The sequence below is a fragment of the Micropterus salmoides genome, unplaced genomic scaffold (assembly GCF_014851395.1).
Source record: "Micropterus salmoides isolate LMB-PRFRI ecotype aquatic unplaced genomic scaffold, ASM1485139v1 Ms_hic_scaffold_15, whole genome shotgun sequence".
Lineage (NCBI taxonomy): Eukaryota > Metazoa > Chordata > Actinopteri > Centrarchiformes > Centrarchidae > Micropterus > Micropterus salmoides.
The window spans coordinates 12,006,535-12,023,204 of NW_024040596.1; the positions used below are offsets into that span (position 1 = coordinate 12,006,535).

Below are 16,670 nucleotides of genomic sequence, written 5' to 3' on the forward strand. Positions count from 1 at the left end.
TCTGAACCCAAGATGGGACGGAATCCTACTTCCGGTGGGTTGCCACATGATAAAGAGCCCTCATATTGTTTAATGAGGCTGCATCCCGGGCTATATTTCTCCTTCTGGTTTTAAAGGCAGAGGATGTGAAAGAAACTGCCATAAATATCCTCTTTTATTAGACAGATCTCTACAACCCTCCATCTTTCCTCTTTGCATCAAAAAGTTCTTGTCTCTCCAGCTTTAATTTCTTCCTTCAAATCTCTATAATCTTTCTCTCCCAAGATATGACCACAACCTATTACTACAGAGATGACTGCATCATTGTTCATTACATAGGCTGTTTGTAATGTAGTTTGTAATGCAGTTCTTCAAAAATGTATTTAGATTTGCCAGCATATTGTCCTGGTTGGGAACAATATTTGGGGTTTAGTTGGTCATGAAAGATTATTTGGTGAACCAATAGGAAAAACATTTCATCTGGTAACATTTTCAATCAAAGAAGCACTGTTTCTGAATCACTGGTGGAAAATGATTCAAGCCATGACAAGCTCCACTTGCTCCCACTGTGAGAAGTTGATCAAATAGATCTCGAGACAGCAGCATAGTAACAATACAGTTACAAAACGTAAATGGAGCACCTGTATACACAACTGTATTTGTGAATGGTATATTCGTATTGGTTTTATATATATATATATATATATATATATATATATATTTTACACTAGTCTGTGAACATGAAGGCAAATCATCTTAATATAGCCTGTGGGGATGGTAGGTAGTAAGGAAACATGACAAAGCCCTCACAAAAGAAAACATACACAAAAAATGCATCAGCACTAAGATAAGGACTTTGTTTTAGCAAACTGAACATCAAAATAATTAATTTTCAAATTTCTGAATATGAAATATTAGCACACTTAAAGATAATGAACAGGAAAAGGGAAACTGACACATCTCCATGACATAAGGGCAGCTCAGTTAATTCATATAGATAAAGTCAAGGATTCAAAGGTGTCTTAAAATGGAATATCAATAAGTGCTTGTGACCAATTAAGTGTGCTTGTGACCAATTAGGTTTAAATCCATTGTTTTAATGTATAATATCCTATTACACTTGCTTACCATGCAAAGTTTATGAAGTTCTTCTGTCAATATCTGTCCAACCAGTCATATTATACTGGCTTTACTGAATCAGTGCCCATCACTCATCTCTCTGAGATTTGAAAGCTTTCATACAAGATAAAGCTGCCCCAGCTCTGTGTTTACTTAATTCTGCACATTCACAGGGTCCCTGAATTACCCACCAAGAAATTCAAAACATGGGTTCTATAGATCTAAGAGGTAGATGAAGCTTCACACTATATGAAAAACTTCAACATTGATGCAGAGTATTTGTTGGACAGGTATGTGATGTAGCTAATGCCAAATAAGATAGCTATGTAGTACTTGTTGATGCATAACATAAATTAGCTTGCCTCATGAGGAGATTTTGTATAAACATCTGACAGTTGTCACATTGCACCTCATTATGTCAGCTGCATGCATAGGAATGATGAAGCTTTGAATGCTAGGCATACTAATTTTAGCTTTTTTTTCTGCTAGCTCAAACACATGTAGGCAATATCTAATCTGAATTGAAGGCTAGTCAACGAATATGTGAACACTTACCATACAATTTTGTAATGTTGGGAAGATACACCAAACAATGATCAAGGGTCTTACATCCTGTGTCAGTTATGTAAATGTTGAAACTTGAGAACAGTAATGAAAACTCAATGTGTGCAAGTGTTTTACCTTTCTACACTTTTCACAAGATAGCCTATTATTATTATTAAATAACCAAACTTTACATCACACCTCTTTCAAAACTACAAAATAATGTATAGTGAATATTTTCTCACCATCTCTTACTATTTTGCTATCACTCAAACAGATCTGTAAACTCGAACATGATGCCAGGGCAGTGTCCCTACATGCACATGCTCATACACACAAACACTTACATAGATCTTGCTCCCAGCAGATGTTTCGTCCACTGCTGCCTTCCCAGAAACCCACAAGTGAGCGTATTTTCCCGCCGCAGGGTCGGGGAGCAAAACCACTGAAGAAGACCGCTGCACCCCAACATAAAACAAAACACCAGAGGGAAAAAAATGTACAGAAAACCTTTCAAAAAGGAAAGGAAGGGAAAAAAGCAAAGGATTTTCTAATCCATCCTTTATTGAGGTGGCTGGTTTTCGGCAGCGCAACCTTTTTTATGTGTGAGAAGCCTGGCCTGTAATTTGGGTAGCCACGGCGACCAGAGGGACTTGTAATAAAACGAGACTCTATTCTGGGATGCTCTGTAATAATGGATGCCACCATCCACTCCTCTTGTTAGAGATGGAAGGATGGATGGAGGGATAGAGACGGATGGATGGATGGATGGACAGATGGATGGATGGCAGCATCACATGTGGACAGACTGAAAGACAGATGGACGGAGATGAAATTGGACCAACAGAGGAATAGGTCAAACAAAAAACAAAAACCTACATCAATAGCCAGATAGAGTGTTGTTAGATTAATAAAAAGATTCAATGGATGGGCAGATGATTGGACAAATGGATAGGTGGCTCAATAGATAAAACTGAATCACTCACTCAAGTTCACACTAACTCATTCACTCTCCGGCTGCCTCTCAAACACACTAACCTGTTGAGATCAATACTTGGCTGGACTTCTGAGTGGCCATTATGCCCTTCAACACTGTTACAAGTCCCTGTGGTTGAATGTCTGCATTCAGACACCTCTCTATAATCTCCACGCCATGTTAACAGTCACCCATTATGCCAAGGCCATAATTAGGAAATCACATTGGCATATAGATCCTGTCATTAGAAGTGTCTATTGCTATTGCATTGTAATTACATTTTAGTAGGTTGTTATTACACCATTTAGAAGCTGTCCGTCTTACCTCAATCTCCTCCTTAATTGGTTATGCTGGTCTGTCCCGCCCCCTGGGCCCGCCCACCTCTTTGACGGAACATTCCAGTGGTCTAAGCATTTTAAGCTGGAGAGTATTACAACTGAGTCTAATATGCCACAGAATGAAAGAAATGAAGAAGGAGAAAAAAAGTGGACAGAGAGAGAAGAGAAGAGAGAATTTGGTGAAAGACAGAACTTGGAAAGAGGGGTAAAAAAAAAGTGATTGAGAAAAAATGAAAGAGAGAAAAAAAGGGTGAAAAACACAGTTTTGTTGCATGACAGCTTCCCTCCCAGCCAACCAAGGCTTGTCCTTTAATACCCAGAAGCCTTCATGTGGCTTCTCAACGATTGCACATGGGGCAAATCTGACCACATCTCTGCCACGCTGCTTATTATACTGCATTGCTCACACTCTGCATGTGTGTTTGCATGTGTGTGCCCATATACAGTAAATGCATACACATGGAAGTATGTAAGCTTGTTGGAAAGCAGCATCAGTCATGCAGAGAAGCGTTCAGTGAGACTTGCACATCTTAATTTGTCAACACTCTGGTGATGGATGGGGGAGAAAAAAATGGAGGAAAATATTTAAATGTGTACGAGAAATGGGAAAGAAGTGAAGAAATTTATTTTCAAAGCCATGTTGATTTGGCACAAGTATTTAAAACAGAAATAAAGTTTGTAACAATTAAAAAGACGAATATGATCTGCCATATTTTGTCTCAATTTAAAATCATTGTAATAACATAGTCTTCTAATTTACATTTCACACACTTCCATTCCTGCTATAAGGGTAGAAATATGGAGAATATCAAATAGTTATTTTAAATATAATTTGTTAATTGATCTGGATGCTGGTGGAGGTTAGAATGAGGTCTGTTTGTGTACGGCCAAACTAAAATTCACTTACAGTCACTTACATAATAAACATTAAGGACTTAAATAGAAAAATAGAGGTTACAGTACCAGGGAGGCTTCACTCCATTATGGCATTTCATTCACATGCATATACTATACAGGCTCGCCCACACAAATACAGGTCTACTGAACACACTGCATGAGATTTCCACCAGTGTCAAAGGCAAGAATAGACGGATGAAGGAAAGGAAATGAAGGATGGCGACTATGACATGAAGAGAAACGTGTTCCTTTCTACTGACCACTAGGACTTCCTCTTTATGACCTTCGTGACCAGCCTTGTATACAACGTGTACACACAGACACACGTAAAAAAAAAAAAAAAACACACACACCTGTAATACAGTATAGTCACTATAATGTTAGTAATACTCACTAATACCGCAAAAGCACCACTCTGTAATAGCATATGAACAGTGAACCCAGGATAAGTGTGTGGAACAGCAATGTGTACACTAAATCCACATTTAGACACAGTGATGTTATTACTCATGGCTGAGTTTCATTCAGATGTTTCCGTTTCAGGGTACTGGTAGTGTGCATGCTGGCTCACTGTCATACTGTCATGGCTACTGGGACACCTGAATAGAACTGAGCCATTGTTGGTTGTTATTGTTCTTAATGTTGTTGTTATTATAACACTTGCACCTTTCCTACTATGACAAGTCAAAATGTCAGCTGTGAAAGAGATCTATTATACTCATTCATACTCATATTACAGCATTCCCAATCTCTGTTGTGAGGGACATACTAATTCTGATTCTCATGCTGATGCGCCACAGGCTGCTGTACATCATTAATGGATTTTTGCTACCCTCTGCTGTTCAACAGTCAAACTTCAACAACTTTGACAGATGAATCAGTTTCTCTAACCAATGAATGTGCAAAGGAACTATGTGATTAACAGATATTATAACAGATAGTCAAATAAACCAGTGAAAGGAAAGATTTTTTCTAGACAACAGAATGAACACTGAAAAGAACATGAGTCTATGTATATAATACGCACATACCCATCTGAATGGTAGTCATTCAGCAGCTTTAGCTCAGTTCTTCCAAATATAGGCAAGACAGGAAGAAACACACACACACCCTGTAGCCTACATAGCTTATTGCAGCTTAGTGTTCAAGAACGTTGGTCAGAGGACTCTAAAAAGTTGTCAAATGGCTGATTACAGTCATTCAAACATGGCTAGAGGTGTGTGTGCATATGTGTTTTTCTGCATGCCAGTGTGTGCGGACAGGAAGTGGTAGTGGCTGGTTTGAGGTCAGTGGCAGGAAAGAATGGTAACTATGCTGTTGCTGTGACTACGGCTGGTCACAGCGCAGGCTTTGGGTTTCCTGACACGCTGCAGCCCGAAACCGCATCCCACCATCACTCCATCCATCCCTCCGTCCGTCTATAGGCTACCTACCGCGCCTGTATCACTGATCATTTTACAATTGATCATTATTGTAATTCATCTCACTGTTATATAATTTTTTCCCCCCTTGTATGAATTTCTCTACTCCTTCTGTCTTTCTCTTTTTCATCCACTCCACATCCCACAACTCCCCAACACCCCACTCCATGCCCAGTGGCATCTATATAAAATGCTTCCTTACTAAATGCGGCTCCACCCTTCTCTTTAAACATTAAACGCTGCACAACAGCGTAACCACAGGAACTAAAAGGCCGTGTTTCTGTGCTGTTTACTAGCCTGAGGCATACCGCATCCCTCTCATCCACATCTGGGCCCACAACCATCGACAACCAATGAGAGAGGAACCAAATGATAGTACCACAGTGAGGAAACTCATCACTTATGGCACCTCACTGTTGAGGCTGGGTAATTTTGAACACACAAGTATCATACTGTTTGTTGTAACTACCTGTTAATCATGGGGGGGGGGGGGGGGGGGGCAAGTCAATGGTGGCTGTTTTTTCCTCCAAAATTAAACAATATAAACAAAAAGCATGGACTCTGGGGGCAACATGGAAACAAACTAATCCCAAACCAAACCCTCACCAGTAGATGTCAGTCTTTCCAAAGGAAGGCGTCAAAGGAAGACGAGAACGATGCCAAGGGAGAGTAATGAGTTCACCAATTTAGCACAGCTGCATGGAAACTTTCAGAAACCATAAACTGAACTGCTTCAAATGTGTCCCAATTTCAACCATCATCATGTTTTGTAATACCTGCACATTTACACAAGGAATTACAATTGTGTTGCGCTTAACTGAAACACTTGAAAAGTTGGAACCACTTCAGCACAAATTCAAGGTGTGATTGCATGCACTCAGTTTATGTTACCCCTAACTGCATTGTTACAGAGGTGCCAGAGATTATTCTGATATTATGTTGTTTTTACTCTCGTAGATAGTATCATTCACTCATTGTTTTATTTTCTTTTATTGTGTTTATATTTGTCCAGCCATTTATGATCCAACGAAAAGTGATAAATTAACACCATACATATATTTTTGTACCGAAAAGTATAATCACTGGTAACTGAAACGCGCATGCGCACAGCAGAGGACAGAGTCAGCCAGCTCAGCTGACAACAGCAGCGAAATGATGGCAGACTCTGGAAGTACCGAAGAAGTCGCTGTGATCTGTAACACCGATATCACTTCAACGGAATCCGAGAACAACATTATAAACACGGTAATACTTTTTGTTATTTTCTACGACAAACGTTTTTGGAGTTGAAAAACCTGGTGTCACTAGTGAAAACTTTCCCAAACAGGCCTAACGTTAACGTAATGTTAAGTTACCGACACACTAACGTTAGCAACGGGGACTTGCTACATAAAATGTTTCAAAAAGCTGGGGGGGGTTAGCGTTAACCTGCTTCAAAGCTAAACGTAGTGACTAGCTCTGCAAGATAACATTAAATATACACAGTGAGTTAAGGTTGCTTTTCCTAACAGTGGTCCTTAGCTACTTTGTAAACTTTCCTCCTGACGTTAGCTAGCAAGCTAGCAAATCTAAATGCTAACACTAAAGTTTTGTTGAAAGTAACCGGAGTAACTCTTTGGGTCCTGCAAATCCAGGTCTTAGTTGCCGTGGTTTCTAGTGAGAAAGAATCATTTTTTTTTAGTACTTGTCTCGTCTTGTGACTTGGACATGCTTGTCATAACCCTGTGTGAAGAAGTCCAGTGAGACAGCTAACTTTACCTGTCCCTCTGTGTTTTCATCAGGTTTCATGCTTACCTGTATGTGAATTGAATAGACTAGAATACATCTTTATTGTCCAACAGAGTGGAACATTTAATTTTTTGGGCCCTGAGAACCAATTCTTTATATTTTTCTGATTCTCACACCTGAACCTTTATGTTAAACTGTCCCTATCATTGTCTTTTTTTTCTCATCCTCCTGTACATTTTTATTGTCTTTGTAGATGGTGGAACGAGGGACAGCTCTGTTGAGAAAAATGGAGATAAATGTGGCAGAGGCAGAGAAGAGAACAGGGAAGAACGCTGTTAATATGCAGGAAACCTATACCGTTTACCTCATAGAAACACGGTAGGTCATAACCTGGAGCTTCTGCTTTTTGGTTTTCTCCTGACATGTAACGGCCATCTGTTGTTTGTGATTTGCTTCTAATCTACTGGTGCTTTGTGCAATACATGAAATATGTTCAGTTTCTTCACCCTGATTATAACATTAACGCTCCAGCTCTCCAGCGTGTGATTAAAAACTGCAAAGTTTATCTCAGGAGTAGCCTTCCGATTAGTTCTGGACATTTGTACACCGTCATCAAAGTGAGTACCCACAACAAGTCTCTTCACACTTCTGCCATCAGGTAGACACTACAGGAGAGGACAAAAAGTCAATCAAACAGTTTCTACCCACAAGCCAACAGACTTTTGAACAGTAAATCCAACAGTACCTCCTTCACTCTTTATCACTACTATTGACTGTTGCCCTGTCTGTAGTACATAATATGGTCGTGCAGAAATTGAGCCATATACTTCCCTGAAAGATATAGCTTGGCAGCCTGAAACAGAGCTGGGAATATCTGGGTATTTTATTATTTGATTGGATTTTAATGCTACCGGTGCTAGTAAAGAGAAATTAGCTTTTTGTCTTGACAGTATTTTAGTCCTTGACCAAATCTGATAATTGCAGCTGTATGTTTATATTAAAGAGTTTGTTCTTAACTTGAAGTTCCTTTATAGTGCAATGGCAAAACTTTTGTCAGTAGGTAGGATAAAGATTTGCACACTTGCTAAGATTGCTTATTTAATCTGGTTAAATTAACCACATGAAGGACAAGAATAGCTTGCACTGATACACTACTTCATTAGACCCCCGTTCCTCTAAAAGAAAGACTTCATTACTGTGGTTGAGACGATTACTTGACCATTCAGCTGGCACGGAGGGAGCTCTCTGAACTCCAATTAAGTTTTTTTTCCACTAGTGAAAGATAATCACTATCCCTATGACAAGATTACTTCTCCGCTGCTCAAAACAGGCCATTGGTAAAGTCAAAGGTAGATGTGATAGGTTGCTCATTCTGTGTCTCAGGTTGCTTTGAACATAACAATAGCTCATATGTCAGTTACCACTTCTATGACACCTAAAAATACAGTTTATTCCCATTCCTCTGTCTGCAGTCCCGCTGAAGCTGTCTCAGAGGGGGGTACACCTGCCACGCCTGACACTTTGTGGAGACGCTACAGTGAGTTTGAGCTGCTCAGAACATACCTCCTGGTCACCTACCCCTACATCATCATCCCTCCACTACCAGAGAAAAGGGTGAGTGTCTCAGAGGTGGAATGCGAAATATAATTAATTTAAAAAGATTAAATACATGTAATTAATTTGCTGGGTATTTCCAATCCCTGTAAGTGATGCATGGACTTTGTTATTGAATTACTTTATCTGTGGTGTGGATATTTTGTTCAGTCTTTCTTAATAATTTGCTCTGTTTCTTTGTGTCAGGATCTTTTGAGGTGGTGCTAACTTCTTATTTTTTACTCCCTGTATTGTGCCTCCTGTAGGCAGAGTTTGTGTGGCACAAGCTGTCAGCAGACAACCTCGACCCAGACTTTGTTGAGCGACGGAGAGTCGGTTTGGAAAACTTCCTGCTTCGTGTTGCATCACATCCTGCCCTTTCCAATGACAAAATTTTCTTCCTCTTTCTGACGGAGGTTAGCACTCAAACCTGTTCCACATAATGTCCCATTGAAGTCTTCTGCCATATGCATGCAGACACGCACATACTCACAGTCTAACAGAGACTTCAAACTGACAATAGCAATATGGCAAAGCAATGCAAGAGGCTGCACTGGTAGGAGGATACAGACAAAGAAGTAGAAAAATGAAAGGGCAATCACAAGGCATATCACACTGCAGACGTTGAAACATTTTTTTGGTAGGAGCCCTTTGCAATGAGACATGAGACAATTGACATGAATGAGAAAACCTTGAGTGAGAAGGTGAAAATGACTGACTGCCCTGGTTTACTTTCCCAAGCTGAAAAATCCTTTCATCCAGAGTTGCCATTTCATCCACCTTTAAACTGAACTTCCGGATTTGTGTTTCATCTCCTCCCTGTAATCTGTAGCAACATGTTTAATCCAGTGCAGTTGCTTGTGGTGTCTGCAGTTGCCGACTGGAAAGTCCTATTTTTACGCAGTATGGTTGATAATCCTATCTAACATGTGTCTGTCATCTGTCAATCATCTGTCCTCAGGAGAAGGGCTGGAGGGAGGCGGTTTTGGAGACAGGTTTCCAAGACAAGGTACAGTTAATTGTGCTTTATTACTTCACACTTTAGTTACTGTTTTACAGACATCCATTAAGTACCTATTGCTTGACTGAAAATTGTTGTTAACTTGGCTTGTTTTATAATAGGCAAACTGGATCATATCAAAAGCACCTCTTTGTAGAATCTCCTGTATGCCATATATAAAATAAAACCCTCTTAACGTATTTGTACTTCTATTCTCTACCAGGCTGACTCCAGGCTAAAGTCTCTGAGTGCCATGTTCAGAGTCAAGAACCCTGACAAGTAGGTGTAAAACAGACAGGTGGCTTCATTGGTTTGCCAGTGAAACATCATTACATTTAGTCAGATTGCTGAATTATCGTGAAATTGTTTCTTAGTTTTTAATGAGTAGACTGAATTAAAAACTAATGACCCGAGTGATAGTGGTTTATCTGGAGCAGCACACAAACCGACCACAACTGAAACACAGAAATGCTTAGTTTCAGTTAAACACTGTTTGAGTTATAATGCATTTTTTTATGTTCTCCAGGCGATTCACTGCACTGAAACAATACAGTGATGAACTGAACACTGCTGTCTCACAGTTACTCAGGGTGCGGGCGGTGAGTTTTGGCATTTGCAAACAACACACATACACACATACATCGTCACCACGCCTCCTCAACATGCAACACAGCTGATGCTGTGAACGGAACCACAGGAGGAAAAGTCCAGAAGATAGGTTTGGGGTTTTTTTTGTTCGTGTGCATACAACTTAGCTTACTACTGATGGAGAATGTCACCGGAGCTGACATACAGGGTGGGAGAGACGGAAAGAAGCGGGGCACGTTGGCATGTTTGCAGCAGAGGTACGTTAGGTCTGAGAGTGTGAAGAGAACTGAAGGAGGCAGATTAAATATGTGAGTGACTCTTAAATAAGGTGGAGAATGAAGTATAATTCAAACAGTGAAATATGAAACTAGCTACTACAAATAGTAAAAACATGCCCGCCAAAACCAACGCACCCCCTCCGCCCACTTAGCAGAAAACACTGATATATAATCTATAGCGGTATTCAGGCTAACAGTACCGGGATATGACTTTTTGGTCCAAATTGCCCAGCCCTAACCAGTATTATTTTGGATTTATTTTTCTGGCTTTCCATAACATTGAGTGAAAACCTGTGTCAGGCTGCCAGGTGTGTTGATTCTCAGTGTGAATGTCATCACTTGCAAGCATTTGACATTAATAGAAAGGAATTTGAATCGATGTTATGAGCAAATATATTGACTAAAGTGTTCATAGTGATTTATTTGATTGTCTTTATTGTAGAGAGTAGCAGACAGGCTGTATGGAGTTTACAAGGTCCATGGGAACTATGGCAGAGTATTTAGGTGAGAAACACCTGTTCTGTTGTTACTGTATTTTACATGAATAAAATCTGCAATAATATAATAAAATTAATACACAATTTCTTATAGAGACATGTAAGCCATATCATATTTTACTTTAGGTTGAATTTTGTTTTTAAAAAATCTGTCTCTTTAAGGACTTTACATTTTTTTGAAACAGATGTACACTTCTTCTACATGCATTGTACATACTGGTGCATTCACCATATTAAAGGGGCCATATAGTAATTCCTTTTATTCATGGTGAAAAGCAATGATTAAAGATCTTCTGAAGCTTTGATTACTCCTAAGAAAAGTCTTTATGCTTAACGGACTGACAGAATGAGTTGTAGAACTCAAGTCAAGCACATCTGAATTGTTGTGTCTCCAGTGAGTGGAGTGCTATAGAAAAAGAGATGGGAGACGGTCTACAGAGTGCTGGCCACCACATGGACACGTAAGTAATAGAATAAAGATGTGCTCCATTTAGTGTACCCTCTCACATAATCAAGCTTTAGCTTACACTTAAATGTGTTTACTGAGGTATTAATAGACCTGCTACTAACTTAGACACATTCACACACACAATCCTTTTGTGTTTCTGTTAGAAAGATTCAATTGTTGTGTTATTGTTGCCTTATGTATCTGATACCATACAGTCCTTTATCAGAGTGAAACCTCCAGTACAGTTTCTGTGTTTTTTTTGCTTGGGTTCACTTATGGGCATTACATACTTTGTGTGTATGTGGACAGGTATGCTGCAACAATAGACGACATTCTGGAGGAAGAAGAGCACTATGCAGACCAATTGAAAGAATACCTTTACTACACTGATGCCGTCAGGTAAGAGTTTGTGTGAATTTAAAAGAAAAAGATAATTCTATATCAGGTCACACAAGAAACTGTCTAGTTAAAGTTTAAATAGCTATATTTAAACTTTAGCTCTATTTAGCTAATTCTGTTATCTGGCTTGACAGACCATTAGAATGGCAAGTTGGTACTCAGTTGCGTTATGGCCGCATTGGCTTTTGAGGTCAGCAGCTTTATGGCCATTTGGTTTGAAGACATCTTAACATAATGTGAAGTTGAAGTCATATTCAGATGGGATATTGAAGTGGAATTGACATTTAGGCATCATACATATATTAACCCTGCTGGAGTGTTCTTGATTGTTTGTTACGTAGCTGACTGACTTTTAAGGATGGGCTCAACTAGGGCTGGGCAAAACAATAATGATAATTATCACAATATAATGTTCCTCTATAACAAATGTTCAATATATTATCAATAAATGTTTGATTTAATTCATTTGAACCACGAACAAATTAGCTCTTAATTTTTTTTTATTAAGATATTTATTTTGTTGAGGAAAAGGGACTGAAAAAGATTTAATCATAATTGTGTTGAATGTTCTGCCTCAAATTTTAAGTGATCCATTGTTTGTCATCAAGTGTTTGTCACGTTCTGACCATGAAGAATAGTTCAACCACACAATTAACCATATGGTTTCTTCAATTTTCACTTAAGAGCAAAAATCAGTCATAAAACTTGAAAGAAAAAATAATTTGATATTTGTTGTGATAATTATCGATATCAAATGATATGAAATATTTTATAGTGATAACATTTTTGGCTATATCGCCCAGCACTAGGCTATAATTACTGCAGACTCAGGAGGTGGTAATCTTTTTAATTTGTCTACTGCTGTATCAATTAGACCAATAAGCAATAAGTCAATAGAAAGAAAGTTATAAACTACAGATTCATTAATTATGAAAATATATATATGTGTGTTTAATGAAGGTCAGTATGTAGGAAACATGAGTTGATCCAGTATGAGTTGGAGTTGGCAGCTCTGGACCTCGCCCATAAGAAACAACAGAAAGAAGAGCTGGCTACTGGGGTAACACACTAACACTCAGGCACTGGCATAAGCTACATCCACACTAATATGTTGGCACTTTAAAACGAGAACAATCTCTGGACACCCAGGTATTTCAGCACCGTTTCAGTAATAATCTCTGCCCATGCTAACACGCCTGAAATCCTATGTCACATGACCATTCATGTACACGGAACGGTGTTGGTTGCTTAGTTGCAGAAAATACTACAAACGAAGAACAGCAATAGCGAAAAGTAAGACAGGAGATGTCTTTACTTGGACAGACGATGAGTTGGAATTGTTGCTGAATGCCTGCTGAAGGTTAGCAATGCCTTCAATTCGTTATTCATATTGAAATATTCGCTAGTAGATTTGTTTTCTTTCAGAAAAGGGTCATGAGATAGGGGCGAATCAGGGAATGACGCGTTGTAACTGTAACCTTAACGCAATCCCAAATCCACGCTCCTCTGCAGTCCCTGGCATTAACCTGTATGGCTAAATGTGGCTCATTTACATATTGGACTAGTCCCTATGTTAATTAATGTGCACTGTCCTTTTTAAATAAATAAACAAACAAACAATACATGTGTCATGTCACATGACCCAAGGGAGTGCAGTGTCACATTTGGTACAATTTGGGCACGCAACACATTCAGAATTCAGAACTTTGAATAAACTACAATACAGCATAAGCTGCTACACTCTGCAACAGGGTGGGCAGGGCTTATATGCTCAGAGACAACATTCCCCAATTTGGTTTCGACAAAATATATTTGATATATGCCAACACAATGTGGTTGTTGAAATGTTGTAAAAGTTTATTAAGTTCTAGCTTTGTTTAAAACAGGAAGCTCATTACGCAGTGGGCTACCGCGAATAGCATTTGAGCTTAATGCTGTTTAAAACCATCGTGGTAATGATTGTTGAAACCGAATTATGGTCATCATGCAGGTTTGATATGAATTAGAAACCAATGTGTTGAAACAGAATTGTGAACAGGCACTGCACTAGTTACATAAAAGCACTATAAATCAGTAGAATAAATTAATCAGTAGATTAAGGCGTATTGAAAAATATTTTTGTGATCCAATTTAATGAAAACGTGTGTGTGTGTGTGTGTGTGTGTAGACAGTGCGCGTCTTTTCTCTAAAGGGGATGACCAGTAAACTGTTCGGCCAAGAGAGCCAGGAGCAGAGGGAGAGCAGGTTGGCAGCCCTGGAGCAGAGTATCCAGGAGGGAGAGGAAACGGTCAAAGAGAAGAACACAGAGTGCCAGTAAGCTCAACACCAATCAATCCTCCTTCTTTTACTAATTTGTCTAAATGTCTCCCACTATTCATAATGACCGATGAGTCGTTTCAACCCTTGTGCAGAATAATGTAAATGTATCACCCCTACTTTGGAATATAAGTGGTTGTTAATTCAGGATCATCAGTAACAGGAGAACAGATACCTGATTACTTTTTCCAAGCACAAAGTGGTGGATAGAGTTGTTCCCCTGAAGTTTGAATCATTGACAAGACAGCCACAATCAGGTACTATGTATGATTATAAAGACATCAGTAACATTGTTCAGTAATTTTGAAAACAGAATCAATAAAGAAAAGCAGGAACTAGCACATAAATAAGGAACCACACTATTTGTTCATCCCCCCCCCCCCCACCCCCCATGCCTACTCTTCCACAAAATTACTGACAATAACATGTTTGTGATTGTGTCTTAAGAGAATTTGTGCGAACAGCCTGGGAAGACATTGAACGTTTTAAGGAACAGAAGGACAAAGATTTGCGCGAAGCACTAATCAGCTATGCCATTATGCAGATCAGCATGTGTAAGAAGGTATGGGGTTCTGTGTTTGTTGTTGTATACTTCCCTACTTAAATATGTCAGGCATTGTGTGGTCTGATGATTCTTCAGCAGTCCCCGTCTGTTTTTCTAAAACATTGTTTTGTCTTTCTCTCAAAATCACTCTGGTTCTCTCTCAGGGCGTCCAGGTGTGGTCCAACGCCAAGGAGTGTTTCAACAAAATGTGAGCCACTTTCCAGCCAATCCCTATCCTACAACAAAACAGTAGTCAGTCAGATTGTTCACAGCGGGGCCATCAGCCAGTCGTCAGCAGTCTTGTGGAGATGGACAGCGGGAGTCCCAATACTGCCTTCACTTTGTTTGCTGTTGAATTGTAGCAACTTGATTCTCTGTCACCTTCTCTGTCTTAATCTCTCACATGCATGCACACACACACACACACACACACACACACATACATTTATTTAGAAAAAGTTTCCAAGTCAGTTATTTAGTGGATTCATGCCTTTTTAAATTCAAGTGTCTAAACAGTACAATTCTCCTCTGCTGATATAAGTTATACTGCAGATGATCCAAATTTTCTGTGCTTTTTCCTTCATTGTTACACAGCTGACCGCATACGTCCAAGAGAAAAATCCTGCACTAATAATGCATGATGGTTCACGGTGAGAATAGCTGTGCAGTATATTTCGGTTGTTACCTTCTCTTGATTTATCCCTCACAGTGAAAATAAGTCATCTTGAAAAGCTGCGCATTTCACTACATTTGTCACAAATAGCACTGCAGACCAGCATCAAAGTTGTTTTCTCTAATTTGACACTTAATTGTCACTCCATTAAAGCATTTAACTTTTACTTTAATAATTGGCCAGTCATCTATGCTAAAGTCTGCAAAACTTCAAATAGTCTGTCTGCAAGAGCATCTAGAAACAATGTCTCCAGGCCTCCCAAATGTAGCAGAACTGTGCATTGAAATTACGGAAGTTGAAGTTATGGAAACACTTGAGAATTGTTGTCAGGAATTAGCTACAGAAAATACTTGTACTACTACTTCTCATCCTTAAATAAGAAATGTAGTCTTTTGAAACTGTCAAGTGGATATCAATCACTAACAGAAGTCAGTTTTTAAGAAAGGGAACACGTAGACATTCACATTTCCTTTCCTCCTTTTCCTCAAATATATGTCATGCACTTCGTGCATAAGTCAGTCTTTATGCTGGTATAGCTGACCAAAGTGCTTATGACCAAGTACTTGTACAGATTACGGGTGGGGAGCACAAGAGAGGGATTGACATGTTTGGTAATTAATATTGATTTGTTTATTGTTTTGTGCCAAATGCAAAGAGCCATGAGTAAAGATGCAGTCATGAAGGCCTCAGTAGGAGGCTTTTTGGGGATCTGGAACATGGCGTCCTCACCAATTTCCTATGTACAAACTGCAACAAAAAGTGGTGTTAAAAGCAACACAATCAATAATTGAGCCATATTCTTTGCTGTCAAGCTTTATAGCCTTAATATGAACATTGTTTTTTTGTTTTTTTTACAACGGGGGAGGGACAATCTGTTGTTTGATGCTGTCAGCACACTTTCAATGTGCCTCACCCCTTTTTCTGATATCAAGTCACTGCACTAAATTATCAACTTGGTCCCAAGAATATCTCAGGTCAGTGTGTAGGGAAAAATACTGACCAAATAGTGGAAACCTTTACTACATATGTGTATATATGGATCCTCAAAATCTGACTACATGTGCTACACATACAAAAAGTGGTGCAAACTGGGTATGATGTAAAAGTTGTGCAGAGATTATTTTCCATCAGCAAACCCTGCCTTTTCAGAATAAACAATAAATTTTTCTCAGATAATCCCAAATTGAGGCTTTATGTATGTTTGTTTTTTTTAAATAACTTTGTTTAATGAGTTTGTTTTATGTAATCAATGTGCTGAGACACTAATAAATATTTCTTTTAAAAAAAAAAATCAATTTTCATTTTATTTTTATAGCAAATGTACAGAGGAGTG

General features: G+C 38.9%; 1 protein-coding gene across 1 annotated transcript; it reads left to right on the plus strand.

Moving 5' to 3' along the window:
* Nucleotides 1-6,386: 6,386 nt before the first annotated feature.
* On the plus strand, nucleotides 6,387-16,513 carry snx4 (sorting nexin 4). The gene is made up of 14 exons (XM_038720328.1): nucleotides 6,387-6,518; nucleotides 7,255-7,379; nucleotides 8,474-8,615; nucleotides 8,861-9,010; nucleotides 9,556-9,603; nucleotides 9,818-9,873; nucleotides 10,121-10,193; nucleotides 10,903-10,964; nucleotides 11,353-11,418; nucleotides 11,715-11,804; nucleotides 12,765-12,864; nucleotides 13,972-14,117; nucleotides 14,568-14,682; nucleotides 14,829-16,513. Exons 1-14 carry the CDS (start codon nucleotides 6,426-6,428, stop codon nucleotides 14,874-14,876), a joined length of 1,314 nt encoding a protein of 437 aa, XP_038576256.1. The 5' UTR covers nucleotides 6,387-6,425; the 3' UTR covers nucleotides 14,877-16,513.
* The last annotated feature ends 157 nt before the right edge of the window (nucleotides 16,514-16,670 follow it).